The sequence below is a fragment of the Nicotiana tabacum genome, chromosome 17 (genome assembly GCF_000715075.1).
Source record: "Nicotiana tabacum cultivar K326 chromosome 17, ASM71507v2, whole genome shotgun sequence".
Classification (NCBI taxonomy): domain Eukaryota; kingdom Viridiplantae; phylum Streptophyta; class Magnoliopsida; order Solanales; family Solanaceae; genus Nicotiana; species Nicotiana tabacum.
In genome coordinates, this window is record NC_134096.1 from 9,458,473 (window position 1) to 9,474,750 (window position 16,278).

At 37.1% G+C, this 16,278-nt stretch overlaps 1 protein-coding gene across 6 annotated transcripts; it reads left to right on the plus strand.

Annotated features, from left to right (window-relative positions):
- The first annotated feature begins 391 nt into the window (after positions 1-391).
- On the plus strand, positions 392-7,094 carry LOC107767503 (uncharacterized). 6 transcript variants are annotated; one of them, XM_075234002.1, is made up of 4 exons: positions 392-2,377; positions 3,379-3,656; positions 4,087-4,163; positions 6,128-6,475. In XM_075234002.1, the coding sequence occupies exon 1, from the start codon at positions 438-440 to the stop codon at positions 2,223-2,225; it is 1,788 nt and encodes a 595-aa protein (XP_075090103.1). In that variant the 5' UTR covers positions 392-437; the 3' UTR covers positions 2,226-2,377; positions 3,379-3,656; positions 4,087-4,163; positions 6,128-6,475. The 6 variants fall into 6 exon arrangements, 3 of the variants coding, with proteins under 3 accessions (XP_075090103.1, XP_016442019.2, XP_016442020.2); XR_012701050.1 differs by lacking the exons at positions 392-2,377; positions 6,128-6,475 and adding an exon at positions 6,849-7,094 and having other exon boundaries at positions 3,583-3,656; positions 4,087-5,420; XR_012701051.1 differs by lacking the exon at positions 392-2,377 and having other exon boundaries at positions 3,583-3,656; positions 4,087-5,420.
- The last annotated feature ends 9,184 nt before the right edge of the window (positions 7,095-16,278 follow it).

The window sequence follows — 16,278 nt, forward strand, 5'->3', positions numbered from 1 at the left end:
GTTGAAAATAGGAAAAGTGTAATTATAAAAAGTTTGGGATTAAAACAAAGTTGAGGGGTTAAATGGCTATTTCATAAATAGCCAACGGCTATTTTTTACAGTCAAACGTTTAAAAAATAAATAAATAAATTTTAAAAATAAAAAATAAAAAAAGCTGTTGGGCCCGCTAGGCCCGCTAAGGGGACCGGGCCGGTCCCGGTCCGGTCCCGGGCCTGGCGGGCCAAGCGGTCCCGGGCCTGGCGGGCCAAATCATAGGACCGGCCCACGAGACCGGACCAGGCCCACTAAAACCGGATCAAACGGTCCTGGCCCGTTTAGCCGTCTGCCCGTCTGGCCCGCGGTACTGGGCCGGTCCCGGGCCTGGACCGGCCCACTTGCCAGGCTTACTTTCGCATCCGCTGGTGGAAAGTTCATTGATAGAGATTCGTTAGCTGAAGATGAGGAGAATTTCTCGCAATGGTATTCCCTTTCTCTCTTACTTTGCTATTTCCCGTTCTTCTTCGTCAACTACTGTTAGAGTTTATTCTTCAAGTCATATAAATATGTCCATTTCGGCAAAGGGTAAATTTGGGGTAAATAGCAAGCTTGAGAATGTCAAGTGTTTAGATGACGCTGTGACTCTCTTCCGTCAAATGGTCAGAAAACAGCCTCTTCCTTCTGTTTTCGATTTCTCTAAATTATTTAAGACGATGCTAAATATGAAGCATTACTCAGCTGTTGTTTCTCTTTTTCGAGAAATGCAGAAATTGGGTATCCCAATTAATGATTTCATCTTGAATATCGTGATTAACAGTTATTGCCTGATGCATCGTGTTGATTGTGGATTTTCGGTGTTACCCATTTACTTGAAGAATGGCATTCCATTTGATGTTGTCGCCTTTACCACCCTAATTAGGGGAATCTTTGTTGAAAATAAGGTCAAAGATGCAGTTAACTTGTTCAAAAAGTTGGTGAGAGAGAAGATTTGTGAGCCTAATGAAGTCATGTATGCAACCGTCATGAGTGGGCTCAGCAAAAGGGGTCATACTGAAAAAACTGTTAGTTTGCTCCGGTTAATGGAACAAGGGAACACTAAGCCCGACATATTTAACTACAACATTGTCATAGATTCCCTTTGCAAAGATAGAAACTTAGATGATGCTATCAGCCTTTTGAACGAGATGAATAAGAAAGGCATTTGTCCGGACATATTCACATTTAATTCATTGATTGATGGTTTGTGTAAGTTTGGTCAGTGGGAAAAGGTTAGGACTTTATTCTCTGAGATGTTAAACCTTAATATTTATCCAGATGTCTACACCTTCAGCATGGTGATTGATGGACTGTGTAAAGAAGGGAAAGTCGAAGATGCCGAGGAAGTAATGAGACATATGAACGAAAAAAGTGTAGAGCCTGATATATTAACTTACAATGTGATAATGGATGGATATTGTTTGCGTGATCAAATGGATAGAGCGAGGAGAATTTTCCATTTCATGATAGATAAGTGCATTGAGCCTGGCATTATTAGCTATAACATACTAATAAATGGATATTGTAAGAAAAAGAAGTTGAATGAGGCCATGCAGTTGTTTCGTGAAATTTCTCGAAGGGGATCAAACCCTGATATTGTTACCTTCAATACGATATTGCAAGGTCTGTTTGAAGTTGGAAGAATTGGCGATGCAAAAAAGTTCTTTGCTGAGATGCTATCTATAGGACATGTACCTGATTTATACACTCATTGCACTTTACTCAAGGGTTATTTTAAGTATGGACTTGTTGAAGAAGGTGTGTCACTCTTTAATGAGTTGGAAAGAAAGAGAGAAAATGCTGATATTGAATTTTACAATGTTGTCATTAATGGATTGTGCAAAAATGGTAAACTTGACAAAGCTCATGCTATTTTTGAGGCGCTTTCTTTAATTGGACTACTTCCGAATGTGAGAACATACACTATAATGATTAATAAATTCTGTCTAGAAGGGTTGTTAGGTGAAGCTAAAGATATGCTAAGAAAAATGGAGGACAACAATTGTTTGCCCGATGGTATCACTTACAATGTTATTGTTCAAGGATTTCTCAGGTGCAATAGAATTAGTGAAATGGCAATTCTTATGAAGGAAATGGCTGGAAGGGGCTTCTCATTTGATGCAACTACAACTGAGTTATTGATAAACGTTATAAGGGAGAATCCATCCGTCCTTGACATGATACCAGAGCTTCACTTGGAAAATAAGCATTGAATATTTATTTTGCTTGTTTTATTCGCCTATAGTATCACTATGATACAGCTTCCGTTTATCCCTGCAAAGGTATGTCATCCAATGCAATTGCAGAAGCTGATAAAAGACAATTAGAACGTTGCTTGAGCTTTCCAGGCAGGCCTATTGACGAGGTACATCAATTTTGATATTTTTATTGTTTTCCACTCTTCTTTATCTTGGAAATCAAATATTACTGCTCTGTTTGTTTAATAAATAATGTGAGTTTCCCTTATATGTATGTACACATTATAAGTCTAGGAATATCACTTTCAGTGTTATCTTCATGTATTATCATTTTCTACTATTTGAATATAAATAACTGCCTGCAACTTAGAACTTGCTATAGTTACAATTTTTTCTGTAGTTTCTAGAGTCTTGGTAATATCAACTAATTGGAACACACAGCTGACAAGATCAACCATGTGTCATAATAGTAGGAATATTTGTGACATTCCTGAAACTGAAATAGAACTTGTTCAGAAATTGACTGTTAACCCCGTACTCCATATCGTAATTGTCAACTAACTTAGAGGATGGAGGGAAGGGATTTCTTTTGAAGGCATAGACATTTGTTTGCAATTCTCTACTGTAAATGTTTGTTTCTTATTTTAGATTATGGATTTTAGCTTTTTAGTTTATACTCTGCTTTATATTTTAAGAATTGTGAGGGGCAAGTCTTATCTTATACTTCAGCACTGTGTTATAGCGCTAGTAACTTAAAAGTGAGATAGACGCAGTAGCGCTTTCCATGATCATGTCTCCACCTGTAGCCTCGTCATATTTGTCGTTATATTTAGTTGTCTATGGAATATTGAATCCTGTGGACACTATTGGATAGCAACATATATCTATTATCTTCTATGTTTTTTTGTTTCAATGTGATTATGAATCGTCCCAAAATTAACCTCGTCTCTAGAAATTTGAATGTCAATTGTCAGATTAACTTATTACAGTACACTTAAAAGCTTATGAATTTTCATCTGACAATACAGGCAATTTGCCAGGCTTAAAAGTTTTGAATCTCCATTTTCTACTGTCTAGTATTTGGAAGATGATTTACTAGATGCCAACACAAATGGCTTTGTTCTCTTTCTTTTTTGCCTCCTCTCTCTCATTAACTCTCTTGAACCAGAAGATCCCTGGAAAACCATATTACAGGGAAGATCATCCATGCAACGAAAGTTGGGGATGTGCTGGTAAACTTCAAGGCTCTTCTTGTCATAAAAGAAATTTGCAGCACGGAAATGTGCTTCCTGTCAAAGCTATTCTAGAAGCTAGATTTGTAGTTAGATTGCGAGACATATTATTACATGATATCAAATTATTTTACGTGTGCTTTGCCGAACAAGCTTATCACGGTCACACTCACGCCAAAAATTGAAGTTCTGAAAGCGATGCAACTGTTAAAAGGTGCTATTTTCTACTTCATTTTTAAAACCTCTAGCCTTTTTTTAGTGTATTTGCTTCGGACACAATAAGATAAGTTTAAATACTTTGCAACATGTTAAGAATTATTTAAATGTGGCAGTCCACCAAGTGGCCTTATATAAGAATTTTATTATTTGTAGCACCCAAGCAAACAACCTCTCTACTCCGCCGGGTAGGGGTAAGGTCTGCATACACACTACCCTCCCCAGACCCCACTTATGGGATTTTACTGGGTTGTTGTTGTTGTAGCACCCAAGGGTTGCTTAGGACGTGCAGTTACAAAATATAAAATTCAATTCATTTGTTGCACGTGAGATGAACTTAGAAAATCTATCATCCTCTCAGCTTCCTGTACATTTTTTGTTCTTACACCAAAAAAGTAAAAGAGTTATACATCTGGTTCTGCTTGCAGCCCTTGACATCCTTCATTCACTTGCAAAAATTGGGTCATTTCCTCCATTTCACAGTCATTACACCTTCTTTTCAAAGGTATGTTCCATCCTTGTGGAGACTAATGCACTTCTTCTGTTGCGTGATGATTAGTTGCAAAGCTGAAAATCTTGGGAAACTACTCGAGTGGTCTGTTCCCTATCCAATTTGGCATCTCCGAGTTCAATGTGAAATTGCTCTGAGAATTTACCCCATAAGTTTCTTAAATATTTCCAATTTGGCATCAGCATCTTTATTGTTCTTCTGCTCTTCTTCTACGACAAGAGAATGGTGGGGGTGGGGAGCAGGCCCCGAACCCGGAACATGGGAAGAACCAGGCTGATCCGGGTATGTGTTTGCACCATAATGAGTGAACAAGTATTTCACAATTCTCTAAATACCCTTGTTGAAATAAACCCCTAACCCTCTCCATGACTTCGCTCCCTCACTCGTTACACAATAGTTTTCCAAAACCCAGCAACATCATCGGCCACCACCATTAAGAACATCTCAGTCTTCATCTTTATCGATTTTATATTTTGGGGCAGACAACTTATTTTGACACAATTCTAACTTTTTTAGCTAAGAGCATAAAATGACTCCTTGGAACTTTCTTACAATGTGATAGATTTCTTTGAATAACTAGGTATCAAGGCCCATCTTTTTGGATCCAACACATCAACGATGTTTCTTTTATTTATTTGAATTCCAGTTTAGATAGTTAATTTTTTTTATTAATTAGCAACAAAGAAAATTCTATTAAATGTTTGTTTCTTATGTATTATTCCATCATTTTCTGTATTATTTAAGTATATTTTTTTCCAACAAACTTTAATCAAATTATTAACTTTTATATTATAGCTTATGATTATATTTTAGCTTATCATAAAATAATTGATATTTATCAAAAATAATTTATTCTAATCAATTTGTATTAAAAATAAGTGAGACGTAAATTATTTTGCATTTGAGTCAACTTAGAATTTAAAACCTTGTAAAAATTGCGTCTTTATTAGTGTCAACAACATTAAGGGCAGTTATGTTATTTTAACCGAAAAAGGTGTTTATCAACGGTTTATTATCAGTTCAACACTTTTATCCAAACATGTAACTGCTTAGTTATTAAATCAGCTTCAACACTTAAATCCGCTAAGCCAAACATGCTCTAACTGATAACCCACTATTTGCTCCCTCTGCTCCTGCGTAACAAACAAAAATTGTGCAAAATTAGGGCACACCGAGATAGAGCAGCGCTCACATCCACAGAAAGTAGGCCATCGAAGATGAAGAAAATTTCTTTGCGTTACTCTTGCAGTGGTATTCAGTTTATCTCTTTCTTTGCTACTTTCTATTCTGGTTTGGCATTTACAATCAGTGCTTATTCTTCATGCCATAGTAGTAGTAAGTCTTAGAATGTCAAGTGTTTAGATGATGCTGTGACTCTCTTTCATAAAATGGTTAGAACACAACCTCTTCCTTCTGTTGTCGGCTTCTCTAAATTATTTAAGACTGCTAAATATGAAGCATTACTCAGCTGTCGCTTTTCTTTTTGGAAAAATGCAGAAATTGGGTATCCCATTTGATTGAGTCATCTTGAATAGCATAATTAACAGTCATTGTCTGATGCATCGTGCTGATTGTGAATATTCGATGTTACCAATTTAATTGAAGAATAACATTGCATTTGATGTTGTAACTTTTAGCACCCTGTTATGGGAATCTTTGCTGAAAACAAGGTCAAAGAGGCAGTTGAATTGTTCAAAAAGTTGGTGAGGGAGAATATTTGTAAGCTAGTGATAAATATGAAGCATTACTCTGTTGTCGTTTCTCTTGTTGGAGAAATGCAGAAATTGGGTATCCCAATTAACGGAGTCATCCTGAATATCTTGATTAACAGTTATTGCCTGATGCATTGTGTTATTGTAGATTTTCTGTGTTACCCATTTACTTGAAGAATGGCATCATTTAATGTTGTCACCTCACCTTTTACACCCTAATAAGGGATTTTTTTTGCTGAAAATAAGGTCAACGATGCAGTTGAACTGTTCAAAAAGTTGGTGAGGGAGAAAAATTGTGAGCCCGATGGAGTCATGTATGCAATCACCATGAATGGGTTCAGCGAAAGGGGTCATACTCAAAAACAAATCTATGTTTGCTCTGTTTAATGGAACAATAAGTTGTTGATAACCGCATCAGGCACATTCCTGTTGTTGATTAGAGGTGTATGAGGTGTCCGCTTGAGATGTTGTCTGTGCTGTAGCAAGTGAGCATAGGAACAGGTTGAACCGTGTAAATGCTTACATATGACTTATGAGGAGGTTACTAGATGATGATGCTAATAAATAAATGAATCAAACGCTTGATCTTGTATATATTTGCATGCTTGGTTCTTCTAGTATTTGTTTGCGCCTCTTGACGTGGACTACTTTTCTAGTTACATGTGCTTATAACAGGCTGTTTTTAAGACGACAATTCCTTGAAACAAAACAAATGGTGTTTCGTCTGTTTTTTAAGTGATTAATATTGGCATATACTCAAGAGCATTTTGTGGTTCTTTTACTTGTTTGAATGATCTCACAAGACAAGTTCCAACATAGTCAGAAATGATCTTGTTAAGGTTCCTAATTACATTAACTAGTAAGGTTTCCTTTTTGAACCTTACTTATTGAATACCATAATTTTTCTTATCAAAAAGGTTTCCTTTTTGAACAAAAATAATTGGGTTCCCTTTATTTTGTTGATCAGACTGGTATGAGCTGTCCGCTGGAGATGTTGTTCGTGCTGTTGCAAGTGAGCATAGGAACGCGCTGAACCGTGTAAATGCTTACATATGAGGATATTACTAGATGATGATGACAATAAATAAATGAATCAAGGGCATTATCTATTTGCATGCTTGGTTCTTCTAGTATTTGTTTGAGGCTCTTGATATGGGCTACTGCACTACTTTTTGGGTTATGTGCTTATAACAGGTTGTTTTTAAGATGGCAATTCCTTTAAACAAAACAAATAGTGTTTCGTCTGTTTTTTTAGTGACTAGTCTTACCGTACGAGCGTTGCGCGTGTATCCCGTCTCAATAAATACATATTTTTTTAAAAATTACATAAATACTATATAACTAATTACATTGGAGTTATAAAATACGTGTAAGGAAAAAATATGAGTTTCTGAAAAATGATGATTGTTGATTTTATTCAACAATTCAACAAATGAGAACATCATTGAATATAATTATAGACTTGAATTGGTAGCTTGATCACTGCGTAAAAATCACGAGAACTTTTGGCACTACAAAAATCTTAAAAGACGTTTATTATCACAAAACTCCGAGAACAAAATAAATGTTAGAAAATTTACCTCATGTAACGATCCGACTTGTCGTTTTGAATATTTACGCGTCTTTCAACTATTTGAAGTCTTAAATAGCTCCATATGATGTATTATGACGTGTGTGAATTGTCGGTGTTGATTTTCAGGTGTTTTGGGATTAGTTCGGAAGAATGAATTTCATGTTGGAAGCTTAAATGAAAAATGGTTGACCAAGTTTGACTTTTAGTATTTGACCTCGGAACGAAGTTTTGATGGTTCCGTTAGGTCCGGATGGTGATTTTGGACTCGGGCGTTTGCCCGGATTTTATTTGGATATTTCTAGAAGGTTTCGGCATAAGACCTAACTTTGGACAAGAATATCTACATATTTATAAGGAGTTATGTGATGGACAACCTATCAAATTAAAGATCTTCGAATCTAGTTTCTAACGCTTCAAACCGTTCGTCATTTGGACATTTCTACAAGAAGTTATGACCAAATTTCCAAAGGCTGGCGGAGGAGTGAACTGCAGATGCGAAGCATCCAGGGCCGCGTCCGAAAGAAGGGCTGGCAGTGAAGTGCTGCCATAGCATTCAGGGCAGCATCCGAAACCTAGAAATCTAGGCCTATATATATAATTTCGGGGTTCATTTTCCCCACTTCACTTGGATGGATTTTGGAGCTCTTCTCCACTCACTCAAGACCACCAACTCCTCTTTTCTTCAAGGTAAGTAATCCCCATTATCTTAGTACGAAATTCCATCATTTCTACACTAGTATTGATGAAATCTACACATAAAATACTTAGATCTTCAAGAAATTTCTTCAAGAATTCAAAGGAGGGTTTTGCAAGATTTCTTCCAAAAAAGTAATCATACACCCTTAGACTTACATGTACATATTTATTATAGGAAGATGAGTATGAATTAAGTATTGGAACTCATGGTATGGTGATTGGAGGCCATAAATTCCCAATTTAAATACATAACCATGGTAGAGATTGAAAGGTGATTAATTGATGTAATTTTGTTGGTTGGATATGGATGAATGGTCACACATGTGAGGATTGGAAGTTATAAATTGTTGGTAAATAGTGGTAGTTGGATGAACTAATTCCATGGTTAAGAGATGTAGAGATTTATGCACTCTAGGTGTTTGATAAAATGCCTAAATGACCTAAAAACCTAGAAATTTTACTAATATTGGTCAAATTAAATTATGTTGATGTAGATTGAAGTGGTAAGAGTAGTTGGAGGTTTTAATATCACTAAAGATCTGAATCAAGAAAGCTCGGTTTGTAGCGATTTTTGCCGGGGGATTTCAAGCAAATATTTATCTGGATCCGAGCCATTCGGAGTTGGATAATCGCAGAAAAGGCTTACCAGTGGATTGAGTTAACGTGTTTTGAGGTAAGTAACATTTTTAAACCTGGAGCTGGGGGTATAAACCCTGATTATATATGTTATGTGATTTGTTTGGAGGTGACGCACATGCTAGGTGACGGAAATGAGAGTGTGCACCGTAGAAATTGAGACTCAGTCAATTCCGTAGAGCTGTATAGTCATTTAACTTGTATTTTTATGTGTTAGAGAAACTTAGGCGTGACTCATGTTAGAAATCATGCTTAGGCAAATGTTGGTGTTATTGTGACCCACTGAGGTCATTTCTGATATCGAATTATATGTTTAAATTAAAATTTTGTACTCAGTCATGTTCATTCATTGCATATCATATCTCAGTTTCTGTTGTTATTTATAGATACGTCATATCATCATTTTGGGCTAGTTTTATGACATTCTGAGCTCGAGAGACTGGAGAGATTGATGACTGAGTGAGGCCAAGGGCCTGATTGTGAGTGATATTTATGGGATCGGGATGCATGCCGCAACATATTTTATTTATTTATGCCTGGATCTGGCTATTATAGCGCTTGGGCTGAAGGAGCCCCTCCGGAGTTTGCACCCTCCACAGCAAGCGCAGTTGATTTTATATTGAGGGATGGATCTTCCCTGGACATGGATCTTGTCCGAATCATTTATATTTAGGGATGGATCTTCCCCTGGGCATGGATCTTGCCCGAATCATTCATATTGAAGGATGGATCTTCCCTGTACATGGATCTTGTCCGAATTATTTATATTTGGGGATGGATCTTCCCCTGGCATGGATCTTGCCCGAATCATTCATATTGAGGGATGGATCTTCCCTGTACATGGATCTTGTTTGTATCATTTATATTTGGAGATGGATCTTCCCCTGGGCTGGATTGTCCATATACAGTACTGAGTGACTGGAGTGGAAATGCGAGATAGTGAGATTGAGTACTCTGAGAGTGTGAGTACATGAGTTACATGAGTTCATCATTGTGCTGCATTGCATTAGACATGTATATTTGATATGTGGGCATAGAGAAGTATGTTTTCTCATGCCATCTGATAATGAGACTTCTTACCTGCCGTTACAGTTTTTGAGAAAATCACATATTTCACACTTACTCTTATTTTCGGTGACTTTCGGCAAAATATTTGAGTTTTACTGTTATACTTGAAAAGAAAATGTTTATTTTCCAGAACTGTATACGAGCTGAGCATGTTATTATTGAGTTATTACAAGTGCTGCTTTAAATTGTATTGTTATGAGATGTTATTGGTTATTGGTGTGGACTCCGACCTTGGTACAAGATCGTCACTACTTTCAACCTAAGGTTAGGTTTGTTACTTATTGAGTACATGGGGTCGGTTATACTCATACTATACTTCTGCACCTTGCGTGCAAATTTCTGATGCTGATGTTGATGCGTACTGCTGGAGTTTGATCTGGAGATGTACCTGCATTTCAGTCACAACTGCCTTTTGTTATAGGTAGCTTTAGAACTTTAAATTTGTTCATGTATATTTCAAACAGATGACATATTTTTATTTCACAACCAGCTTTGTAAATTCTAATCTTAAAAGATTATGATTTATACTACCAGTCCTTGGGGAGTGTATTAGAGTCAGTTAAATATTAATTGAATCGGATTATTGTTATTTGGCTTACCTAACAATTGAGGTTAGGTGCCATCACAGCTAGTTGGATTTTGGTTCGTGACAACTTGGTATCAGAGCTCTAGGTTCATAGGTTCTACAAGTCATGAGCAAGTGTCTAGTAGAGTCTTGCGGATCGGTATGATGACGTCCATACTTATCTTCAAGAGGCTACAAGGCATTTAGGATAATCTCTCATCTTTCTTTCCTTATCGTGCAAAATTGATTCAGCTTGAAACACAACTCCTTGAATTCCTTCCACGCATTTATGTGCACATGTGAGCGCTCGGTATCAGCTGTGCATCGTTAACTTGTGATTCTATGAACGAGGTTCAAAATGTGTATTCTGTGTTTTGGTGATAGGACAGCCTGGAGGACTTGACACCAGGTTTAAACCGCATCATAGACTCGGTAGCTTTAGTTGTGTGAACTTGTACATTTGGACTCATATATTTGGTAGTGTCCCTATGAGTAGAATTTGTGGCTCGATGAGTGGTTGAATGTCTATATGATAAGTATGATGTGACTGCGGGATGTGTTAAGATGGTCTGAATGTGACGAAAAGTATTTCCTTGAGATGTAAAAAAAAAGGGCCATTGGGTGCTTGATATCCGTTTTGATGAGACGTACGGTCTCGAGTTGTGAGTGTGTTGAAGGATCTGTCATGCAGTTTAATTGTGGAGCGAAGTAGATTTTTATGTCGTGTTGATGAGATCAAACTCAAGAAGATTAAGTGATCGCGTAGTGATTGTGGTTACGAAAGGGTATATCAAGATGCCAAGTTTTGGCTAAGCACGTGGGTTATCTCATGTGGGATAATCTACGGAGGTGTGCTCCTTATAATGTTGAGTAGAGAGTTTCTTTTCTATTAGCGGGGTGTATGTGTTGAGATTTAAATTTGAATTTGATTGAGAAAGTTGACTTGACTGTCAAGAGAATAAATGCGAGCTTAGCGGATGATTGAGGTATTTTATGGTTGGTGTTGCATGAGCTTGAGAAGAATTTTTGTTGTACTGACTGCGGTATTATGGAAGTAATAGAGTATGGGTATTACGAGTTATGGAATGTTTTGTTCTATGGCTTTGAGCCAAGTGGGGGAGCCTGCTATTGACAATTCAATTTTATGGTTATATGTTAAATATTAGTTTTGGTCTTAGGCATACTTGTGGATTAGTTATGACTTGCAGAGGTTGATAACGAGGATGACTCGAGTAAGGAAATTCTTGGATACGGGTTATATTGCACTTTATGAAAATATAAAAATCATGGAATGATTAAGTTGTTATTTGAAGGATGTAGTGCGCAAGGAGTATGAATTTAATTGGTGGTGTTAAAGCAGGGTTACTTCTTTGAGTGTTGTTGTGCTAATGGGGCATGTGTCTTTCGGCCCGTTGGGCGGTACAATTTAGATTTGGGCAGAGTGGATGATTCTCGAGAGGGTTCTAATGGATTCAAAATGTATATGTGGCAATTGAAATTTTTTCAAATTCGTATATTGTTAGAATCTGTTATTTACATTAGATAGTGTCGGGACTTGCGATAATTTTGTATGACTATGGATTATATATTTCAGTGTAAGAAAGGACGTATGAACAATTTTAAATTTACATAAGGTATTTTCAGAGTGGGTGTTTCGATTGTGGTATTTATGGGGATAATTATGATGTGGTGAGACTTTACAGATATTTTGGTGGCAATATTCTTGGGTTTGGTGACTTGTGTGACTTGGTCGAGTTAGAGGGATTCAGTTCTGATAGCTTGCTTATGTGCAAATGGATTTCAATGTGTTCTTGGTGGTTTCTATCATGGTTTGAGCCGGATATTTACTATCGGTGTGGGAAACGTATTATGTATGGTGATTTTCTCCTGGAAGGAAGCAAGATGAAGGTTTCTAACTGACCGAGTATGTAATTTGTTAGTTACCCAGAGTTGATAATAAGATTCTTGTGCTTGCCACATGATGGAATGATAGATGTGACGTGTTGTGCAGGATTAAGATTTACATGTACAAGGTGGCAGTTCATTCTTGAAGGGAAGGTCACGAATTCTGGACAGAATGGTCAGTTTTAGATATTTAGATGAATGTTATAATTGGTCGGTAATTCCTGAGAAAGGTGCGCATTTCAGAAGGCGCATTGTGTTTTTACTTACGGATGTTCATCAGTATTGCGGTACTCACCTGGTGATAAACCGTTGACATTTAAATTATTGCTATGTGGCACGAAAGAATTATGAAAGTATTCCTCGTGAGATGATCGTGCATGAAAGATGTGTTAGTCATTCGAATGCTAGAGTGGGGATCAGTTATGGTGATTCATGTGCCCTATGAATTTGGAGACTGGAGTTCTCAGAAGCATATTGTTTCAGGGTTGCGACCTGTTTGAGGTGAGTATTTTATTTAAACTCAGTGGAGGCAATAGTTGCGTTAATTCTTTGTGATAGCTACGCGCTACGAGTGTGTATATATGTGAGGTTTGAGTCCATGTTGGGCATCGAGGCAAGTATTCATACTCGGAAAAATGCTTAAGCTATGATATGCCTAGAGTTGACGGTTAAGCATAAAGTTATAACGTTCTCGTATTTGTACCTTTGTTGAGAACTATCTGAGCCATACTTGAGGTTACAAAAAGGCTAATTTCCTGAATAAACTTGGTGGTTACTAATTCTGCGATAAATTGACGATTTGAGTTATGATAGCACACTTTGCACATGCCTACTCTATGGAGTGTTATTTATACCAGCCCATGAGCATACGAGTCTTATTTCAATTACATATACATGTATACTTGTTTGATTGCTCCTGTGTGATATGCTTGGACTGGAGTCCTGTGACCCTGTCAGGCGATTGATATTATTAGCACGTGAGTTATCCGTGCGGATCCAGACATTTATGTTTTTGGTACGTGAGTTGTCCGTGCGGGTCTAGATATCGATACTATAGCAATAATTTATAACAAAGACTGAGGTATGATATGCAAATGAATGAATATGACTGAGCACATAATTGTAATTTAAGCAAATAACTCACAACAGAAATGACCTTAATGGGTCCCAACAGAATCAGTATATAGCCTAAACATGATTTCTAACATAGATCACAACTCAATTACTTTAACACGTAGAAATTTCATGGAGTGAAACAAGATTATGTAACTACACAGTACCACAGAATTAATCGAGTCATAATTTATACGGTGCACACCCACACGCCTGTCACCTAGCATATGCGTCACCTCATCACCAAACACATAACACATATATTCAGGGGTTCATACCCTCAACACTAAGTTTAGAAGTGTTACTTACCTCGAACAAACCAAATCCAATACTGAGCAAGCCAAACAATACTCTAGAAATGCCATCCCGCACGTACCGACCTATGAACAGTTTAAAACTAGCCAAAAGTAACTCAAGAACATCAAATAATACTAAAGAAAATAAACCCAATCGATAAAGGTTCAATATTTAATCAAAAGCCCAAAGTCAACCAAAAAATCAAATTTGTGCCCGCACCTCGGAACCCAACGAAACTTATAAAATCTGACAAACCATTCAATTATGAGTCCAACCATACTAGTTTCACTCAAATACGACTCCAAATCGATGTTCAAAACTCAAAAATTCACTTTATGAAATTTTAAACAAAATCCCCCAAATTTCACTTTGAAATCATTAATCAAATGCCAAAAACGAAGATGGATTCATGAAATATAATTAAAATAAAGTACAGAACACTTACCCAAATCTATGTGGTAAAAATCGCCTCCAAAATCTCCCAACTCCGAGCTCCGCAACTCAAAATACGACCAAATGAACAAACCCTCGATATTATATGCTTCTGCCCAGTTGTTCTGCCTCGTTTCTTATACCAAACGATTCTGAAACTCGCTTTTGATGTCTCCAATGGATTCCTTGTAAAATTTAAGTCAAGTTAGAATTTTGAATCATTCCATTTGACCTTATAATGAAGGAGATATGTTGGTTTCAATATTTGAAAATATTACAGATTTTTAAATACAAATTCAGTGGCAATTGCGTAATTAATCTGAAAAATATTTGGCAACCTAATTCTTAGTAAAATGACCATAAATTCCTCATACGACGTAGAAACTTGATGATTTCAGTTGCTATGGTTCCAAAATTATGATACGGATCTGATGCTGCAATCAAAACAAAAATTGGAGTTCATTTGCTTAATTTGGTACCATTTGTGCTTGAAGAAATGACGTCGAAACATTAAAAAAAAGCGAGCGCAACACAACCCAGAACCTATTCGAAACTCACCCCAGCCCCTCGGTACCCTTTTTGAACATACCAAAAAGTCTATAACACATACTTACTCGAGGCCTCAAATCATGCATAACGATATCAAAACCACGAATCGTACCTCAAATCGAATTTAATGAACGTTGAATCTTTCAACTTCTAAAACTCGTGCCGAACCTTATCAAATCAACTCAGAATGAATTCAAATTTTGCATACAAGTCCCAAATGAGATAACAAAGCTATTCCATTCCCGAAACCATAATCCAAACCCGTCAATTCCCGGTCAAACTTATGAATATTCCAAACCTTCAAATTGTCAACTTTCGCGAATTAATCCCGAAACCTTCTAGAAATTTCCAAATGCAAATCCGGGCATATGCCCAAGTCCAAATTTACCATACGGACCTAACAAAACCATCATAACTCCGATCCTAGGTTAAATACTCAAAAGTCAAACTTGGTCAACTCTTCCAACTTAATACTTCCTAGTTGAGAATCATTCTTCCAAATTAATTCCGAATCACCTGAAAGCCAAAACCAATGATACATACAGTTCATAATACATCATAAGGAGATACTCATGCCCTCGAACCACCAAGAAAAGTGAAAATTCTCAAACCGATTGGGTCGTTACATTCTCCCCCACTTAAACATACGTTCATCCTCGAACGTGCCAAAGTCATTAAATCGATGTGTAACCTTAACATGCATATACCCTGGGGTGATCCCACGTCACCCCAATCCATGTAAGCCCGACAACACGATATAACTGAAGATCATTACTTTAACCTTAGTCTGTAAGCCTTAGAACCCAATTTCCAACATCCAGAATTTCTTATAAGACATGAATCTCGTATCTACACATTGAATATGTCTGAACAAGCTGTATCGAGCCATAACCATAACCCAAGATGTAATCACATGATATACCGCACAACTCGCATACTCGTAGCAATAATTCCCGATCATAGTAGCTGCTCAAAACAAACCCGATACCGGTAGTAAACCTCATATCAAATAAAACCTCGTTCAAAATCTTCGTACACTGTCGATGATGAAAGAAACACACAGAAACTCATAACCACTCATCGGACCAACAAATCATGAAGCTCTCTCTCTCGTCTGACAAGAACCAAAGCCAAACACTAACCTGACTTCCAATATTATTCTTCCAAACATACCGCAATCAAATTCGATAGTATCCATTCTAGGTCCAATGACCTTATCTCATCAAACACAACTATTTTATTAACATGCCACACCAATACAACCTAAAGTCACAACCGTGCAATCTGCACACCACTAAACAACAATTCAAATGTACCCAAATACGAAAAATGACTCAAATAAGAGAATCGTCCCGCAAGGTCAACAAGTGCCACCTCAAACGCAATGCTAAGAATCCATCACACATAGTAGAACCAAAACACATGAATCTATCACAAAGGATCATATCCCGACATAACTCCTTTGCAACGTGTGACCTTATCCAAACATCGGTCCTATGAAATACCTCAAGCCACATTGTTCAAAATCAAAAACCACACGCAATTCGATATTATGTATACAAA